The following is a 15,868-nucleotide window of genomic DNA, read 5'->3' on the forward strand; positions in this document are numbered from 1 at the left end:
CGAACTCAAAAATCTGCCTGCCTCTGCCTCCCAAGTGCTGGGATTAAAGGCATGCACCACTACTGCCCTTTTCCCCTTATTTTCAGAGGATATGTTTTTATCAAAACTAAAACTCCTCATTTGGAAAGAAAGCTTAATTCTGACAGTCTAGGCAGCAGATAATCATGGGAGCTCCCTCCCTGGCCATGCCTCAGTCCCAGCCTCTGGCATCCTGCTAATGCCTGAATCCCAGGATTCTGGTTTTGTCAGAGGGATGACTCATTTCACTATTCACTGCTGAGCATCCCTCTCATCTCTGCCTTTTCAGTCTAAAACATAGTCCACAGACCACCTGTGAATCCAACCACCACCACCACCAACAACAACAAAACCAAAACAACAACAACAAACCCAAGATCTTATCTGTTGGCAAGTTTTGTAATGAAGTGAATGAAGGAGCCTGACACCCAGCTATGAGCAGAGCCTCCTGCCTTCTTCAAGCTCTTCCTCTTGGCCAGGAGGCCAGACAATCTCTGAGTGGACTTGTGCTGGCCAATACATCCCCCAAAGTGTATGTTTTAGCCCAGTTTATGTTCTTTGACCTTCACTCCATTTTTAAAGGCCATCACAGGCTAGAAGAGCAATAATGGCACCATTATAGACTAGTAACCAAAGAATAAATGGCTACAAGAATAAATTAAAGACGTTAGCACAGGAGTGCTGGATTGTACTGAGAATCATATTTTCATCCGTCATAACTATGAAGAACTCATTTTAGCTACTGGCGTTTTCATGTTTCTCAGGCTCAGCCGGCCCTCTGTGTTCCGTATGAAGGTTCAGGAAACAGATTAAGCATTTATTACGGCAATGGCATTCTAATTAGAAGGCTAGTTCAATTCTAGCCCATGTACTTATGCATTCATTTCTGAAACTTTGTGATGAACAAGTTGTAGTTTTGTACTGAACACATGTTTTGTTATAGGAAAAACAAAAGTGACTTTTAGTTTTACAGGTTTTGTTTATTTGGGAAATCTGAGGTTGGGAAAAACACATGGCATAGGAAAAAACAACTAGCTTAGTATTTGTTTTGTACTCCAAGGATATTATTATTACTATTATTATCATTATTGTTATTATTTTGGCACTGGAGATTGAATTCAAGGCTCTCCCTCCAACCACCTCAGCTTTTCTAATAGATCTTTTGGGATATGAATGATGAGTTGCCTTTGTTATCATCTTTGACTTTGTTTCTGTGAACTTGAGAAACTGAACACGTGACTCTTGAACCTTCCTTTATCCTTTCCAGAAGTGGATCCTAGCAACAGTCTATCACATTCCAGGTCTGCCTTGGGTATCCTCACTGTTAATACAAAGAGCTGCAGCTACATGGCTTCTTTGATCTTTGAGTAATTTATACTTTTTCTGAAACTATGTCCCCTGGAAAGCCTTCATGTGCCATGGACTCCTGTCTGTCTGTCTGTCTGTCTGTCTCTCCCTCCCTCTCTCTGTCTCTGTCTCTGTCTGTCTGTCTCTCCCTCTCTCTCCCCCTCCCTCTTTCTCTTCCTCCCTCCATCCCTATCCCTCCTCTCACATGTACACCCCTCACAAGACTCATCAAAATACAAATTGATTGTTGCAGGTGAAACCCATTCAGTAACTGACAGAGATTGGGGATTTTCTACAGTTCATGGTTTTATTTCCAATTTTCTATTTCCTCTTTAGTATGTGATTTTCCAAATCCACAATGTATATTTTTCACAATCTGTGGTCTGGCAATCTGCTTCTACCAAGTTCTCCAGTGAGCCTGATGAACACAAACATCTGAGACCTAGTCTTTAATGAATCTTAGCTGAGAATAGTTCTTTGGTCCCAGCTTCTCGGTGTGATAATGCCCCTTACACTAATTGTCTTTATGGTACAGGGGCAAGCTTTGAAGATTTTCTTCCAAGCCAGTAGCAGTGTCTCACAAATTCCAAGCTCTAATTTTGCAGAAAGAGGATCATTCAGAACATCTAATCAACTTTAATGCCAGAAGTAATAGTCTGTCTGTTGAGTGTTTAATTTTCTCCAATGTATTTCTTTATTTCTAAAAGTGTGGGCCTTCTATTTTTAGACACATTTAGCATTGTTAGCATGTAGCCTTTATCTGATGGTGTCAGCATCTGCAGCCTTTGTGTTTCTGATTTGTGGTGTTTTGCTTATCCTTGCTAATTGCATCTTATTTCCTCTTGCATTTAAGCTTGTCTTAGTCTGTTCTGGCTGCAATCACTACACACAACAGGCTAGGTAATGATAACTAATATAAATTTATTTCTCATAGTTCTAGAGGCTGAGAAGTCCATTATGCTATTACCTTAGGGATTAAGTAATATTGTATATTTGTTGATTAGGGGTCAGGGGTTGTGCTCATTCATTTAAACCATAGCAGTATTTCCATCCCTTTAATTTGAAACTCAGGTTCCTTCCATCTATGGGAAACTACTGAGGCCTGACTTCACATGCATCTTTTTTTTTTTTATGTGTTTGTTTTTGCTTCTGTGGTGAACAGGGAAGGGGGTTCCTAACTAAAATATTAAAAGCTATGTTTCTGTAGGGTTAGAGTGAAAGGACTTCAGGAAGGCTTCTAGGTAGAAATTCTCAGAAAAGAAGCTCTAAGTTTTCCCCCTCAAAACTAGCTTCAACAATGTGAATTTTAAAGAACAGACAGCCTGATGACCTCTCTCTCTCTTCCTTGATGTGTAGTGATGGTCTCACCTTACTGGCATGCTGTTATCAGTACAATGTATACCAGTATGGTGGGAATATACCAGGATCATGGTCCGAAATTAGTAAAGCCAAGTCATAAGTGCACTAAGATTTTCAGATGATATGGTTTGTATCCTAATTTCTCAGATCTGTCCTTGCTGTGAGGAAGCTGCCATAAATGAATGGGAATATGGATATAGTCAAATAAAAGTTTGTTCATAGAAATTTGTATTCCATATCATTTATCATGTGTCATGTAAAATTCCTTCCATCATTTGTAAATGTTAGGTATGTCCTCTTCTTACAAACACTGGATTCTGGGTATTTTGCTTATGAGCAATTGTTTGTTTGTCAAATACTGATGATGTGTGTGTTTGTGATGGTAGTGGTGATGATCATGGAATACTAGGATGCTAAGGATAATGGTGATGGTGATGGTAGTGAGAGTAGTGATTGCGGTACCCCAGTGGTGGGGGATGATGGTGATAGCAGTTATGTGATGGTAATTGTGAAGTCACTAATCAGTAATGACGATATAGATAGCATCATTCAGAACACTCCCTAGGGGTGGGGTTAGAGGTGGGCTTAGGAGTGATACTGAGCTGACGAATATATTAATACTGCTTGTGACAGTATTAGTAATAGTGTTGGTAGTGCTTCTCATGGGATTTATAAGTTACGCTCATGATGGTAGTGAGCATGCTGGAGCTGGCAATGATGCACATGTGGTACATGATGAAAAAACCTCCTCTACTGTTCCCACACCTTCCTTGCAAAATGCCATGCGGATGGATCTGTTAATCATTCTGATTTTGTCTATTCATATTGCAAGCATACATGTGTTGAAATATTCCACACTGTCCCCCACGCATTCATACATTTATGTGCTTATACAATTTTTATGTTGCTTGAGGAGATGGGGAAAAAGTAGTGAGTCAAAAAGCTAGCATGAGCTTTAAAGGCAGCATTGCCCCAATTATGCCAAGTGTCCTTATTTCAGAATCATGTAAGTGTCAGATTTCTCTGACCCTTAATAAGTCAGGTAAAGAAAGAATAGAGACAGTCCTAATGGTGCTGTGAGGAGCCCTTACTCTCCAGCAGAGTCTGTGTTGCTCTGTGAGCAGGGAATACCAGGGCACATTGTATGTGTCACTTACCAGACATGATGCTGTTCGGATGATCCTGATGCTTCATTAGCTCTTGCCCCCGCTGAGTCACAGGCATTTCCATGAGTTTGCACTAGAGGCAAGTTTTTAAAATAACAACACTAATAGCAATAATGATGATAGTAATAATAATAATAATAATAATAATAATAATAATAAATAATAACTGGTATGGCTCTGAATGCTTCCTTGACAATCCCCAAAGCCTTTTCATTTATTTGTACTAAAGGTGAACTTTCATTGTTTAATGAAGATTCACAAAAAAATATTTTTTTTCTTTCAGCATTGGTATCTGCTTAGCTGGAGGGAGGCTGAGTATTGAGACCCAAGACTTGTAGCAATGCTGGGCCTCGGGAGCAACTGGCACCAGTTGCACTCAGAGTGCTTTGTCTAATTGAGCAGTGTGAGAAGGGATTAAAAGGATTGGGAGTGAGACCTGCCCATTACACACCCAGGGCCCTGGCTCAGCTAACCTGAAATTACAAAAACAAAAGCTTCCTTATATCTACAAGAAGCCCAGCTGTACCAGTGAAGTCACCTGGCGCTTGTGGTGTCTGTGTTTTCTGGTCCCCATTGAAGCAGTGCCTAGTAGGAACGATCTAGTCCTGACAACATTTCAGAGACACACCCCTCCCCAACTGAGATAAGGTCTCTCACCTGTGTTCCAAGCCATTGGGTTATTTCAAAGGTCTCTACTGAGAGTGTTGCATTATAGTTTCATTTTTAAAGATAATTTTGTTCTCACTGTATGCCTACCAAAGGAAAGAAATTATTTTATCAGTTACTCAACTGAAGACTGGAATTGTAATTAACTCAATGTTATGTGAGGACTTATTGACCAAAATTAGCACTTTCCTCCAAGTGAAAGACACAACCAAAATGTAATGTGTGCTTACAATGGAATACTGTTCAGCTATAAAAGGAATAAAGGACTGGCTGACATATGATATAGCATGCTCTACCTTGAAAGCAACATGCTAAAGGGAAGAAGCCAATCGCCAAAGGTCTGCATGCTTCTGTTGGTGTAAAATGCCTGTTTTCAGCAAATCTAGGGACAGAAAGATAGAGTAGTAGTGGCCTGGGGATGAAAATGGCAGTGGGTAGTGTGTTGGGGGTGATAGGATGCAGTCTTCTAGAGTTAGTGGGGAGGGTTGCATAGCTCTTAATCCTCCATGCCTCACTCAGCACTGCACTTTAAAAGTTAGCTAACATTTTAGGCCCATGAATTCTTTTTCTGTAGAGCTGATACTTTAAAAAGAGTGAGAATAGGGATGTAATTCAGGAGTGTAGCATAGCTCAGAATCCCCAGTCAGGAGTGCAGCACTGCCTAGAACCACGAGCACTGCAGAAAAGAACCGAGTGAAATTGTTAATTGCACTACTTTATAATTTTGTGGTGGTAATGAAATACCTGAGGCAGTCCATGAAAAGAGGTTTTATTTCACTCCTATCTGGAGGCCAAACAGCAGGTCACAGATTCTTGTGAGGGTCGCTTTTATCTATATGCGACTGTCTCAAGCTTTTATACGTCCTTCCTTCCTTCCTCCCTTCCCTTTCTCTCTCCCTTCTTTCTTTCCCAGCATTTCCTTAGAAGTACCTTCGTATTTCCCCAGGCACTCTGACTTGACCAAAAGAATGCATTAGGCTCACTTCTCAAAAGTTTCTCCCATCGGTGCTCAGAGAATCGGATTCCCAGTACATAACCCTGGGTACATTCAAATTAGGGTACCATAGGTGCCTCTGAGCATTCACTACTTCCTTAGAGCTGGGGAGGGGAGCAGGGCTGGCCTCTCAGTCCCCCAGCTTTTCAGTCTGAGGGCACATGAGAGAGACTAGCTAACATGGTCTGAGTAGCTCCTGGCTGCTTAGCCACCACTTGGGTCTTCAGACCCGTGAGGAGACCACACTCAAGCATCAAGTATACTTGGGTTCCAGTCCTACTCGTCCCTTTAGCTGTATCCTTTCTTTCAGCATTTAGATCAACAACTGTTCTCTTTAGGACCCTGTAGAACATGAAAGTCATTGCCAGGGCCCCAGTGAGGCTCCATCCCACAGGTACCCTGGAGCATTTATTATTTTAGCATTCCATGAGCTATGTGTTGTCTTGTGCCTTAAGGCCAGAAAAAAAAATTGTTTCCCAACTCTTTGTGAAAGAGGCCATCTTTCAGGGCAGGCTTAATTATTTCACCTTCTGAGACTGCTTTATGGAACCAGAATACCGTTTTATGGAACCAGAATACCAATTTATCAATTAGTGATGAGGAACTATTCTCTCGGGGACCAAGGGCAGAACGACTGTGTGACCCCATACACCCTCTCCCTGTAATCAAGCGGTTTATGAATTTGCAGAGAGAATTAACCATCTTGCAGACCTCGTTCTGATTTTTGTGGTAAAATGCCAAAGCGTTCTTCCTTCCCTGCAGGCCAGTGTTCTTGCTTCTGTTGAAACCTCTGTGACGGGGAAGGGGACTTCTGCTTGGATATGTCAAAGCGGACATACCACTTTTCCAAGCCCTGACCATAGAGTAACAGTTGTTTGGTGGTATCTATAGACATGTTAGCCATACAGAAATTGTGGTTATGTCACTCAGGTTTTTAGGATAGCAATCAGATGCCTGGGGCTCCTTCCCTAAAAGCAAGTTCTGTATGCAGCTCTAATTTCTATTGCAAAACACCACAGTATTTACTAAAAAATACGATGCATAAAATTCAAAATAATTTTATTTTCTTTTTTTTAAGGATTTATTTATTGTATTTATAGGAGTACACTGTAGCTATTTTCAGACATACCAGAAGAGGGCATCAGATTCTATTGTAGATGATTGTGAGCCACCATGTGGTTGCTGGGAATTGGACTCAGGACCTCTGGAAGAGCAGTCAGTGCTCTTAACCTAACCGCTGAACCATCTCTCCAGCCCTCAAAATAATTTTAAGAAGAGGTTAATTTCTGCTTACATTTCTGGATTGAGGAGACACATCTTTCTGGCAGTTATAAAGTGACACAGAGCACCCTTGGCAAGATACAGTGCGGGTTTGAGTCAGTGAGAGTGTGTGGATTTGTGCTTGAGTGCACAGTGTTAGAGCATGTGTTTGGGTTTGAGGTATATGTTTGAAAGGGTGAGTCTGAGTGAGAGTATGCATAAGTGATTGTGTGTATAGCATTGTGTGAGTGAATATATGTGAGTGTGTCAGTGCATGTTTGTATGTGATTTCTGCATGCATGAATGTAAGAGTATGAGTATGGGAGATTGTGAGGACAGAAAGTGTTTATGCATGAGAATGTAGAAGAAAGTGTATGAGAGTACTATGATTTTGAGTGTGTAAATATGTGTGACCATGTGTGAACAAGAGTATGTGAGGGAGACTGAGTGTGAGACATGTTCATGTTAGAGGGTGTTTAGTTCATGTGAATGTGTGTGAACATGTGAGTATGACTGCAATGACTGCAGATATGTTTGAATGAGTGTGTGTGTGTGTGTGTGTGTGTGTGTGTGTGTGTGTGAGAAGAACTTAGAAGGGTCTGTGGAAGCAAGGAAAAGAGAAACTTTGAGTCGTCCAGTATATTGATCTCTGGTGATCTGAGGAGCAGGCCCTGGGAGAAGAGAGGACAGCGTCACCATATCCTAGTGGGATTCTGGGAAACTGGTTCTATGGCATTTATTGATTGGAAAGATGAAACTGCAGGAGACATCCCGCAAAACTGCTGGCCAGATCTGGCTAGTGCCATCAGCTCCTAAGCATTGGAGCTAGCCTAGAAAGGGCAAGACACCTATTAGGTCAGCTCATCTGGTAGGAATGAACTTATCAATGGCTCACCTTTCCCTAGTCTATGGATCTAAATAGAAGCAAGAGTCTCCATCCTGCACTCTTTTCCTCCATCATGATGCACTGAGGAAGATGTGGGTCTGCTGTATACCTCCTGGAGGTAACAGTATGGAGCTCCTGCCCATCCCCCCCCCCTTTTTTTCGAGACAGGGTTTCTCTGTATAGCCCTGGCTGTCCTGGAACTCACTATGTAGACCACAGAACTCAGAAATTCACCTGCCTCCCAAGTGCTGGGATTAAAGGTGTGCGCCACCCGTCTCCCCCTTTTCAGTTCCATGTGTGTGGTCCAGCTTTCCTGGCTTTTGTCCTGTCTATTCCCTGCCTCAAGGCTATAAGCATATGGCATGGATTATGCCTTTCTCTTTGGGACCAAACTCACTCCATCCCACCCCTCAGGACTTTCCTTAAAAGGAAGATCTTTATCCTCAAACTAGGTTACTGTCCATATGCTTCTGCCTACCAGGCACATTTCACCTTGTCCCTAGCCCTTTGCCCACCACAGCACTTGAGCAAACCTGTCTTTCTCTTGTGCTGTGAGCAGCATCGCTCTTGTGCCGTGAGTCCATGACACTTCACCCAGCACATTCTCTCAGTGGATGTACAATTGTGCCTGCTTTGTCCTTGCCATGTTCTGATGGCTTGATGCATGCTTCCTTCCTTCCTTCACCTGATTCTGAGAGATAATCTGGATTGCCTATATTGACCCTTGGACAGGTGAGTTTGCATTGGTAGTTGAGTCCAACTGTGCTCTGAGGAGCATCTTGAAGCATCTTGTCCTCATCTAGACACTGGCTTTCCCTTGCACTAAGAGATGATTCTTATTTGCTGACTGGTGGTTTCAGTTCCGCTTTAGAAAGCTTCTAAAATCAGCACATCTATGGTCTTTAGATATCATCAACCTTAAATAAACTAGAGATCTGACAGCACTGTGTTTGAATGCGGTTCATTCACCAAACGGCCATGCATGGAAGTCTTTGCAAAGGCCCTTTTATGGAAATAATGAGATGCACGAAGAGGCCACGCTTAAAGGAAGGTATTCAGGTCACAGGTGTTTTGCTTGTATGAACAGATCAGTGCTGTCTCTTGGGAAGGAACCTAAACTGGATCAGTACTCTCAACAGCATATTATAAAGCCACACTACTCTGTGTGAGTGGTCGTTCCGTGCCTTTTTGCTTTCACCAGGAGTCTGACACCGTGATATTTGGATCCTATGGGCACTAGATTCATGAGCCATACTTACCTCTTTTTAAAAGCTATCCAACCAGGAGTGTTTTACTATAGCAATACAAACCATACTAAGATGAATGGAACCATCTCATTTCCTAGTCAAGTGGCTTTTGCTCTCTGCTGGCATCTGTTCCAACACCTTGCTGATGCAACACAAATGGTAGCTTTTCTTGCCAAAGGCAAGTTCTAAGAGATTGCTTGTTCTAGGTGATTGTATAGTGATATGCTTCCCGCTAAGAAACACAGTCTCGGGCTGGTGAGATGGCTCAGCGGATAAGAGCACTGACTGCTCTTCAAAGGTCCTGAGTTCAAATCCCAGCAACCACATGATGGCTCACAACCATCCGTAATGAGATCTGACGCCCTCTTCTGGTGTGTCTGAAGACAGCTACAGTGTGCTTACATATAATAATAAATACATCTTAAAAAAAAAAAAAAGAAACAGTCTCTGGCTAAATAGCTTTGCAAATGAATTTTGTTTATGAATCAAGAGAAGTCACTGGATTTCACAGTTTAGTCTTCACAGTATAGTATCTTTTGCGCAGCTATTGCACAGCTCTGTAGGCCACTTATTGAATAAGAGATTTTTCTTCATTGAATAAGAGTAATGTTTCACTTTCACCAATGTGGGTTATTATTGACCAAAGACTGGTTAGTATTCTTTAGGAGGGGCTGAAGGCTGCAGGGCTTGTCTGTGGAAGTGTGAAGGTAGCTAAAAGGGTGGGTCTGACCAAGGAACTGTGTTAAGGAACTTGGTAGGCACTTTGTGATAGATTGAATGGGACACTGTGAGAATCATGGTGCTTTGCTCTCCTTTGAGAGGAAGTGATATTTGAGGTGAACCACATGGGAATTTTTGTGTAGAAATGAATAACATGGGGATTACTGGATGTCAGATGAGGACAAGGAGGTGCATCTCCTGATGGAGTCTCAAGCATTCAGAAGCCAGTTCAAAACAGATACAGGCTCCAGGACGAGTGAGCAATGGACATTCTGAATCTCAGCCCATGAGTTGATGGAAGATAAAGTTTAAATTGGGGCCTTGAAATGCGTTCAGCTTCCAAGGTAATCACTCAGAAGATATGCTGCCGGCAGAACCTTATGCCCATGGCTCTTAGGAGAGAGATTCTTGTCTTGATTGGGCATGACCTCAAATATCATGTATTTTTTAAATGTGCCAACATGAATAAATCTGGAGATCTTTTATAAACATTTCTCCTGTTAATTATGCTTTGATGAATTAAAAGTAACTCCCAACACTCTCTCTGTCTCTGTCTCTCCATCTGTCTTTTGTCTGTCTGTCTGTCTGTCTGTCTGTCTGTCTGTCTCTCTCTCTCTCTCTCTCTCTCTCTCTCTCTCTCACACACACACACACACACACATACACACGAGAGAGAGAGAGAGAGAGACAGAGACAGAGACAGAGAACAAGACTGAAACAGAGAGACAGAGTTCCTGTTCAATAGAGGGTAGCAAAAGGAGCATATTTCTTGATTTGTAAATAAAACTTCATCTGAACAGTTGGGCAGAGTGAGCTGAGTACCAACAACAGGACTGGGTTTCTGAATAGCATCCATGGAAATGGCTTTTTAAAACTGGAGGCAGAAGAAGATCTATGTGGAAAGAGAATCTATGTCTAGATTCACAAATGTGGAAACAGCAAGAATCAATAACCAAATAAGCGAACAAAGAAAACAAGCAAAAGAGGGAATGGAGGGAGGCAAGAGCCCTGTCTGCCTTAGCCCCTCGGGTGTGTTCTGTTGCCCTTTGCTACCTTTTATTTAGGTGGTTTTCTAGGGGAGGAAATTCCTAGCAGGTTTCCAATGATTCTTCAGAAGCAGTCTCAGGTAAACAGTTGCCTCATTGAACTTAGTAGAAACTGGAGTTGGGCCAGCTATGTTTTGAATTTGTCTTTTATGAATTGAGCCTGTGACTCTGAACCAGTGTACCATGCTTATCTCCTATACCAAATGCCCGTGGCAGAGGACTGGAGAAGTTAAACTGAGTCTTGCCAGCAAATAGTTTTGTCCCCTATGGAGTAAAGACAACTGAGAAGGTGCTCTTGTGGAATTAACAGGCACTCTGGAAGTGACTCCTCAGCTTGCCTCATCATGATTTCTTTACCCATAGGTGACTTCTTTTGCTTGTCTGTGTGTGTGTGTGTGTGTGTGTGTGTGTGTGTGTGTGTGTACAGTAACAATAGAAATGAGGCCATGGGTTTGAAGAAGAGTGGGAAGAATGTATGGGATGGCTTGGAGGGAGATATGGGAAAATTATTATAATTATAATGTCAAAATAAAACAATAACACAAAATGAGAATAAATACTCAACTGTAAAACCAAGCAACTTGTCCCATAGTAACACTGCCACAGAATACTGCAAATCTCTTACTGCCTGCCCCACCAAGCCTTAATGTGCATCTTAAGCTTTCATGTGCAGACTGGGTATGCAGATTGTGATTCTAGAAGTATGTATTCAACTGCAGCTTCTGCTGTTCAGTTGTCCTGTGTGCATGTATGGAGGAGGGCATGGACCCAGGAACCAGGACCCAATGTGTACTAAGTATGCCCTGTCTCCCAAAGCTATACTTCAGCTCTTTTACATTTCTAACCAACTCCCAGGTTACACTGAGGCTGCTATGTGACAGCGAGACTTTGAGCGGCAAACTATAGGGAATCTGAAAGAAATGAACCCATATCTGTCTCAACCTTAGTGTTAAACCCACTGCTAGTGCACAGCCAACACTAGGGCTTTATTTGCATAATAATGAAGATAGTTTACTTCAACACATAGTCCCTGACTGGTGGCTCCATTCCTAGTTCAAGAAAGGGAAAAATGCTGTTGATTCCTTGGTCTTTAAGTTCATCCCTGGGTAGAAGAATGATGACCTCAGCAGCTATCAAATTGGCCAGAAGAATGAAATAGAAATCACAAAAGAAAAAAGGCAAGGTCATGAACGGGTGATAGGAATTCACCAGCCAATAGAATGATTACTTCTGGTTGTCCAAGAGCATAGAGTTCAGTGGAAGAGGTTGAATTTGAACAAATGCAGTCAGTATCTGTTAGCAATATATTTACAAGATATGGGTCAAAGAAACTCTAGCTGAGAAGCTGAATCTTCAAGATTTCTCCAGGCTTGCTAGTACACCCATCAAAGCACACTGATACACTGGAAGATGAGCCAGTGCCTACTCTGTAGTAGGAGAAAGACTGGCCCAGAAGTATTGCAGAAACACATTGTGGTTTCCTGAAAGATGTGGAACATAGAGGTGGTCCTCAAACATGTTATCTTTGGTGTGTTGGTTCAGTACGGTCACCTTGCAAAATCTCTCTTCAACTAGTTTAATTCAAGATTTTAGTTCTTAAATTTTAAAACGTCTCCAGAGGTAGACATGTCAAAACCGAGTAAGCAGAGGCAATGGTGCCTTGTGACCTCTCTTAAACTGTGCTGTTCTGTGTTAATGGCTCTTATTATCTCTCAGTGCATATGATGTAGTTTAACTTCGCTATCTGAATCTGATCTCAGAAGGTTTTGTTGCAAACAACCACTCCACCACTCTTCCTTTAGTCAGAGTGCAATTTTAGATTACTGTATTTGCTACCACGTAAAATCAAACATCTGTAATTAGAAAATACTTGGATGTTATAGAAAATGTTAGTACTTGATTAGCCTGAGATGAAACCTTTTTGTATGATCCATGTTCACCTGTATGTGTGCATATGCATATGGATGTGGTGGTCAGGTGTTGTCATCAGGTGCCTTCTTCAATCATTTCCCACCTTAGTTTTGGAGACAAGGTCTCTCACTGAACCTGGAGCTTGCTGATTCAGCTTGACGAGTTGGGCAGTAGAGCCAGGGTTCCTCCTGTCTCTGTCTCTGCAGTGCTGGAGTTAGAGGTATATACCACCAAAGCTGGCATTTTTTTATGTAGGTTCTTGGCATCAAATTCAGGTCCTCATGCTCACATGGCAACAACTTTTCTAATTGTACCAGCTTCTTAGCCTATATGAGATGTTATTATATGTAATGGTTATTAACATGTACTATACATGAGCTATGAGTTAATGCACTCTACATTTCTTAGAAGCTAAGCTCCAGTTTCCTTCTTTCTTCCTTCTTCTCCCTCCTTCCTCTCTCTGTCTTTCTTTCTATATCAAGCAAGGCTCAATGATAAAATTGTCTAAGGGAGAACAATTAGGACTTAGTGTTTATGAATGAGTTCAGTGCTCATCCTACTAAATACCCAAGAATGCAGTCATATATGTACATAAAGTATGCATTCAGTGGGACTGTGTCCTCATAGAGTCTAGTGGCATGGTCTTACCATCACTAAATTTTTATGTCAGGGCTGGTGAGATGGCTCAGCGGTTAAGAGCACCGACTACTCTTCCAAAGGTCTTGAATTCAAATCCCAGCAACCACATGGTGGCTCACAACCATCTGTAATAGATCTGATGCCCTCTTCAGATATGTCTGAGGAAAGCTACAGTGTACTTACATATAATAAATAAATCTTTAAAAAAATTATATCTATGGAGGCTATCATTTTAAACTGTGTCTTCGTTTAGTATGTTATCCATGTGAATGAATGGTGTGTACTTGGAAGAGTCAGTCCCCATTACAGATAAACAATTCTATTTCTCTGTAGACCATTGGGATGCTAATGTGATTGAGTTTCTCAGAGTTTCAGGATGTCTGCTGGCAGACAGAGGCTTCTGTAGGGCTGCAGTAGATCCAGTTCCTGAAGCTTCCTCTATTAGGAAGCAAAGACTTCATAGAGATGCAGGTAATAGATTTCTGGCTTAATACAGATGTCGCTCTAATTGGACCTTTTTAAAATTCACAGAACAGGAGGATGGACTGTGTCTTTTTCTGACTCCGTAGCTACTATGAGCATCAGATGACTAGTAAACTCTGATGCAGTGTGGGTCTGTGTGATGACTTTTTTTTTTTTTTTGTAATTTTCACTCTCTGTTTCCTGCTCCTCCAGGGAAATGGGTCCTATGGGGCTTGTGTGACCTGTGAATACAGCCTGCTAGCCTGACACCGAGTGGGTGGGAGTCTACCATGGATGGCATCGTTGAGCAGAAGAGTATCCTGGCACACAGTAAGATCAGTGATGCTGGCAAAAGGAATGGCTTAATTAACACCAGAAACTTCATGGCTGAGAGCAGGGATGGTCTGGTGTCTGTTTACCCAGCACCTCAGTACCAGAGCCACAGGCTAGTGGCCAGTGCGGCACCAGGCAACCTGGAAGGAGGCAGAAGCGAGCCTGTGCAGCAGCTGCTGGACCCAAACACACTGCAGCAGTCCGTGGAGTCCCACTATCGTCCCAACATCATCCTTTACTCAGATGGTGTACTCCGATCCTGGGGGGATGGTGTAGCCACTGACTGCTGTGAGACCACCTTCATTGAGGACCGGTCACCCACCAAAGACAGCCTGGAGTACCCCGATGGGAAATTCATCGACCTCTCAGGGGATGACATCAAAATCCATACCCTGTCCTATGACGTGGAGGAAGAGGAGGAGTTACAGGAGCTGGAGGTCAGAGAATGTGCTCATTGGGGACCCTCTGAGATTGGGGTGGTGGGGCCTGGAAGATATCTGTGAGTGCCTAGGAAAAGCCTGGGAGTGAAGCTATCATGCAAAAATGCAGAAAGTACTACTTTTACTTCTCAGCTTTTGTGGAGGATGGAAGGAATGAAAAGAGGCTGAGAGCTGTGGCAGTGTTTCTGGTTAAAGGTGATCTGTGGTAATAGCGCTGTGGGTAAGGTAACAGAAACCAGGATGACAGGGCCATGGGGACACTGTCACTGAATAAACCTCAAGAGAGAGGGACACATGAGGCTAGAGACACATGGTCTAGGAACAATTAGAGAAGTGTTTTACTGTCATAGTAGGTCCCTTAGTTTGACATGTGAAGTTTCTACTGGTAGATCATTGTTATCTCAGAACTCTCAAGAAGAAACAATAGATATTCAAAAGGGGAATTAAACCTGGGACTGCTCATAATACTGGGAAAGCATTGGTCCATGGAACTATGTCCCTGAACCCAGCATACCTTACTACTTTACTAGCTGATGCAAGTGAGGACATTTGAATTACACACGTAAAGACTTGCGACCAGGAATCTTTGAGATTACTATTCATGTGATGTGTGAGTGTCATTGAAGGGCTACTGCACTTCAGGAAGAGTAGAGAACAGAGCATTTTCTATTGGAAATTGAGTACAGTGTCCAGGAAAAAAGCCTGTGACACCCATTGACAGGTCTTTGAATAGCCACCCCATACACAGAGACCTTTATAGCATCTTCTGACACTGGCAGGGAAAGAAGAGCATGGGGTCAGCCAGAGCCTGAGGGAAGCTAAACCACGGATGCTTTGGCTTCTGTGCTAATGACTGTTGCAGCTGTAGGCTATTTTCCAACGTCTCTGGGTTTGGCCAATGGTAAGTGACTAAATCTTTCTCCTTTGTGTGAGTCTGGGAAGCAAGCACCACAAATGTAGTATGAATTTAACCCAGAAATTTTGATGAAGGAGTGTCTCATTGGCTCTGAAAACAGTTCCCAAAAGAGGCGTGTGGATCTGCCATTGTGGTTTGAGTAAAAAGATGTCAAATATCATTACAGAAGCAGAACCCCTATCCTGTATCTTAAGGGCATATATATGGAGGCTCAATGGGTGATTGTGGCAGATAGCACGGTAGCAGGAGACTCTGCATAGAACTGAATGGAGATGCTAAGGCCTGTGGCATGGAGCGTATGGAGGAAACCTGCTTGAATTGAGAGTAGGGTCCTGACACCCAGAACCATAACCATCTAATAGAGAATGGGTTCTATGCTATAAAAGAGGACAGGTGAGAAGCTCGGGGTAACTGTCAGAGACAGTGACAAAGCTAGGGAAACCAAACCCATCTCTTCC

The 15,868-nt window shown here is 42.5% G+C and overlaps 1 protein-coding gene across 4 annotated transcripts in view; it reads left to right on the top strand.

Annotated features, from left to right (window-relative positions):
* Syndig1 (synapse differentiation inducing 1) overlaps positions 1-15,868 on the top strand; it is a 179,655-nt gene that overhangs the window by 56,681 nt on the left and 107,106 nt on the right. For all 4 annotated transcript variants that reach the window (XM_031372174.1, XM_031372175.1, XM_031372176.1 and 1 more), the window contains one exon: positions 13,935-14,491. In XM_031372174.1, the coding sequence (XP_031228034.1) occupies positions 14,012-14,491 (480 nt within the window). In that variant the 5' untranslated portion in view covers positions 13,935-14,011. The remainder of the gene's footprint in view (positions 1-13,934; positions 14,492-15,868) is intronic.

The sequence above is a fragment of the Mastomys coucha genome, unplaced genomic scaffold (assembly GCF_008632895.1).
Source record: "Mastomys coucha isolate ucsf_1 unplaced genomic scaffold, UCSF_Mcou_1 pScaffold15, whole genome shotgun sequence".
In the NCBI taxonomy this organism is placed as follows: domain Eukaryota; kingdom Metazoa; phylum Chordata; class Mammalia; order Rodentia; family Muridae; genus Mastomys; species Mastomys coucha.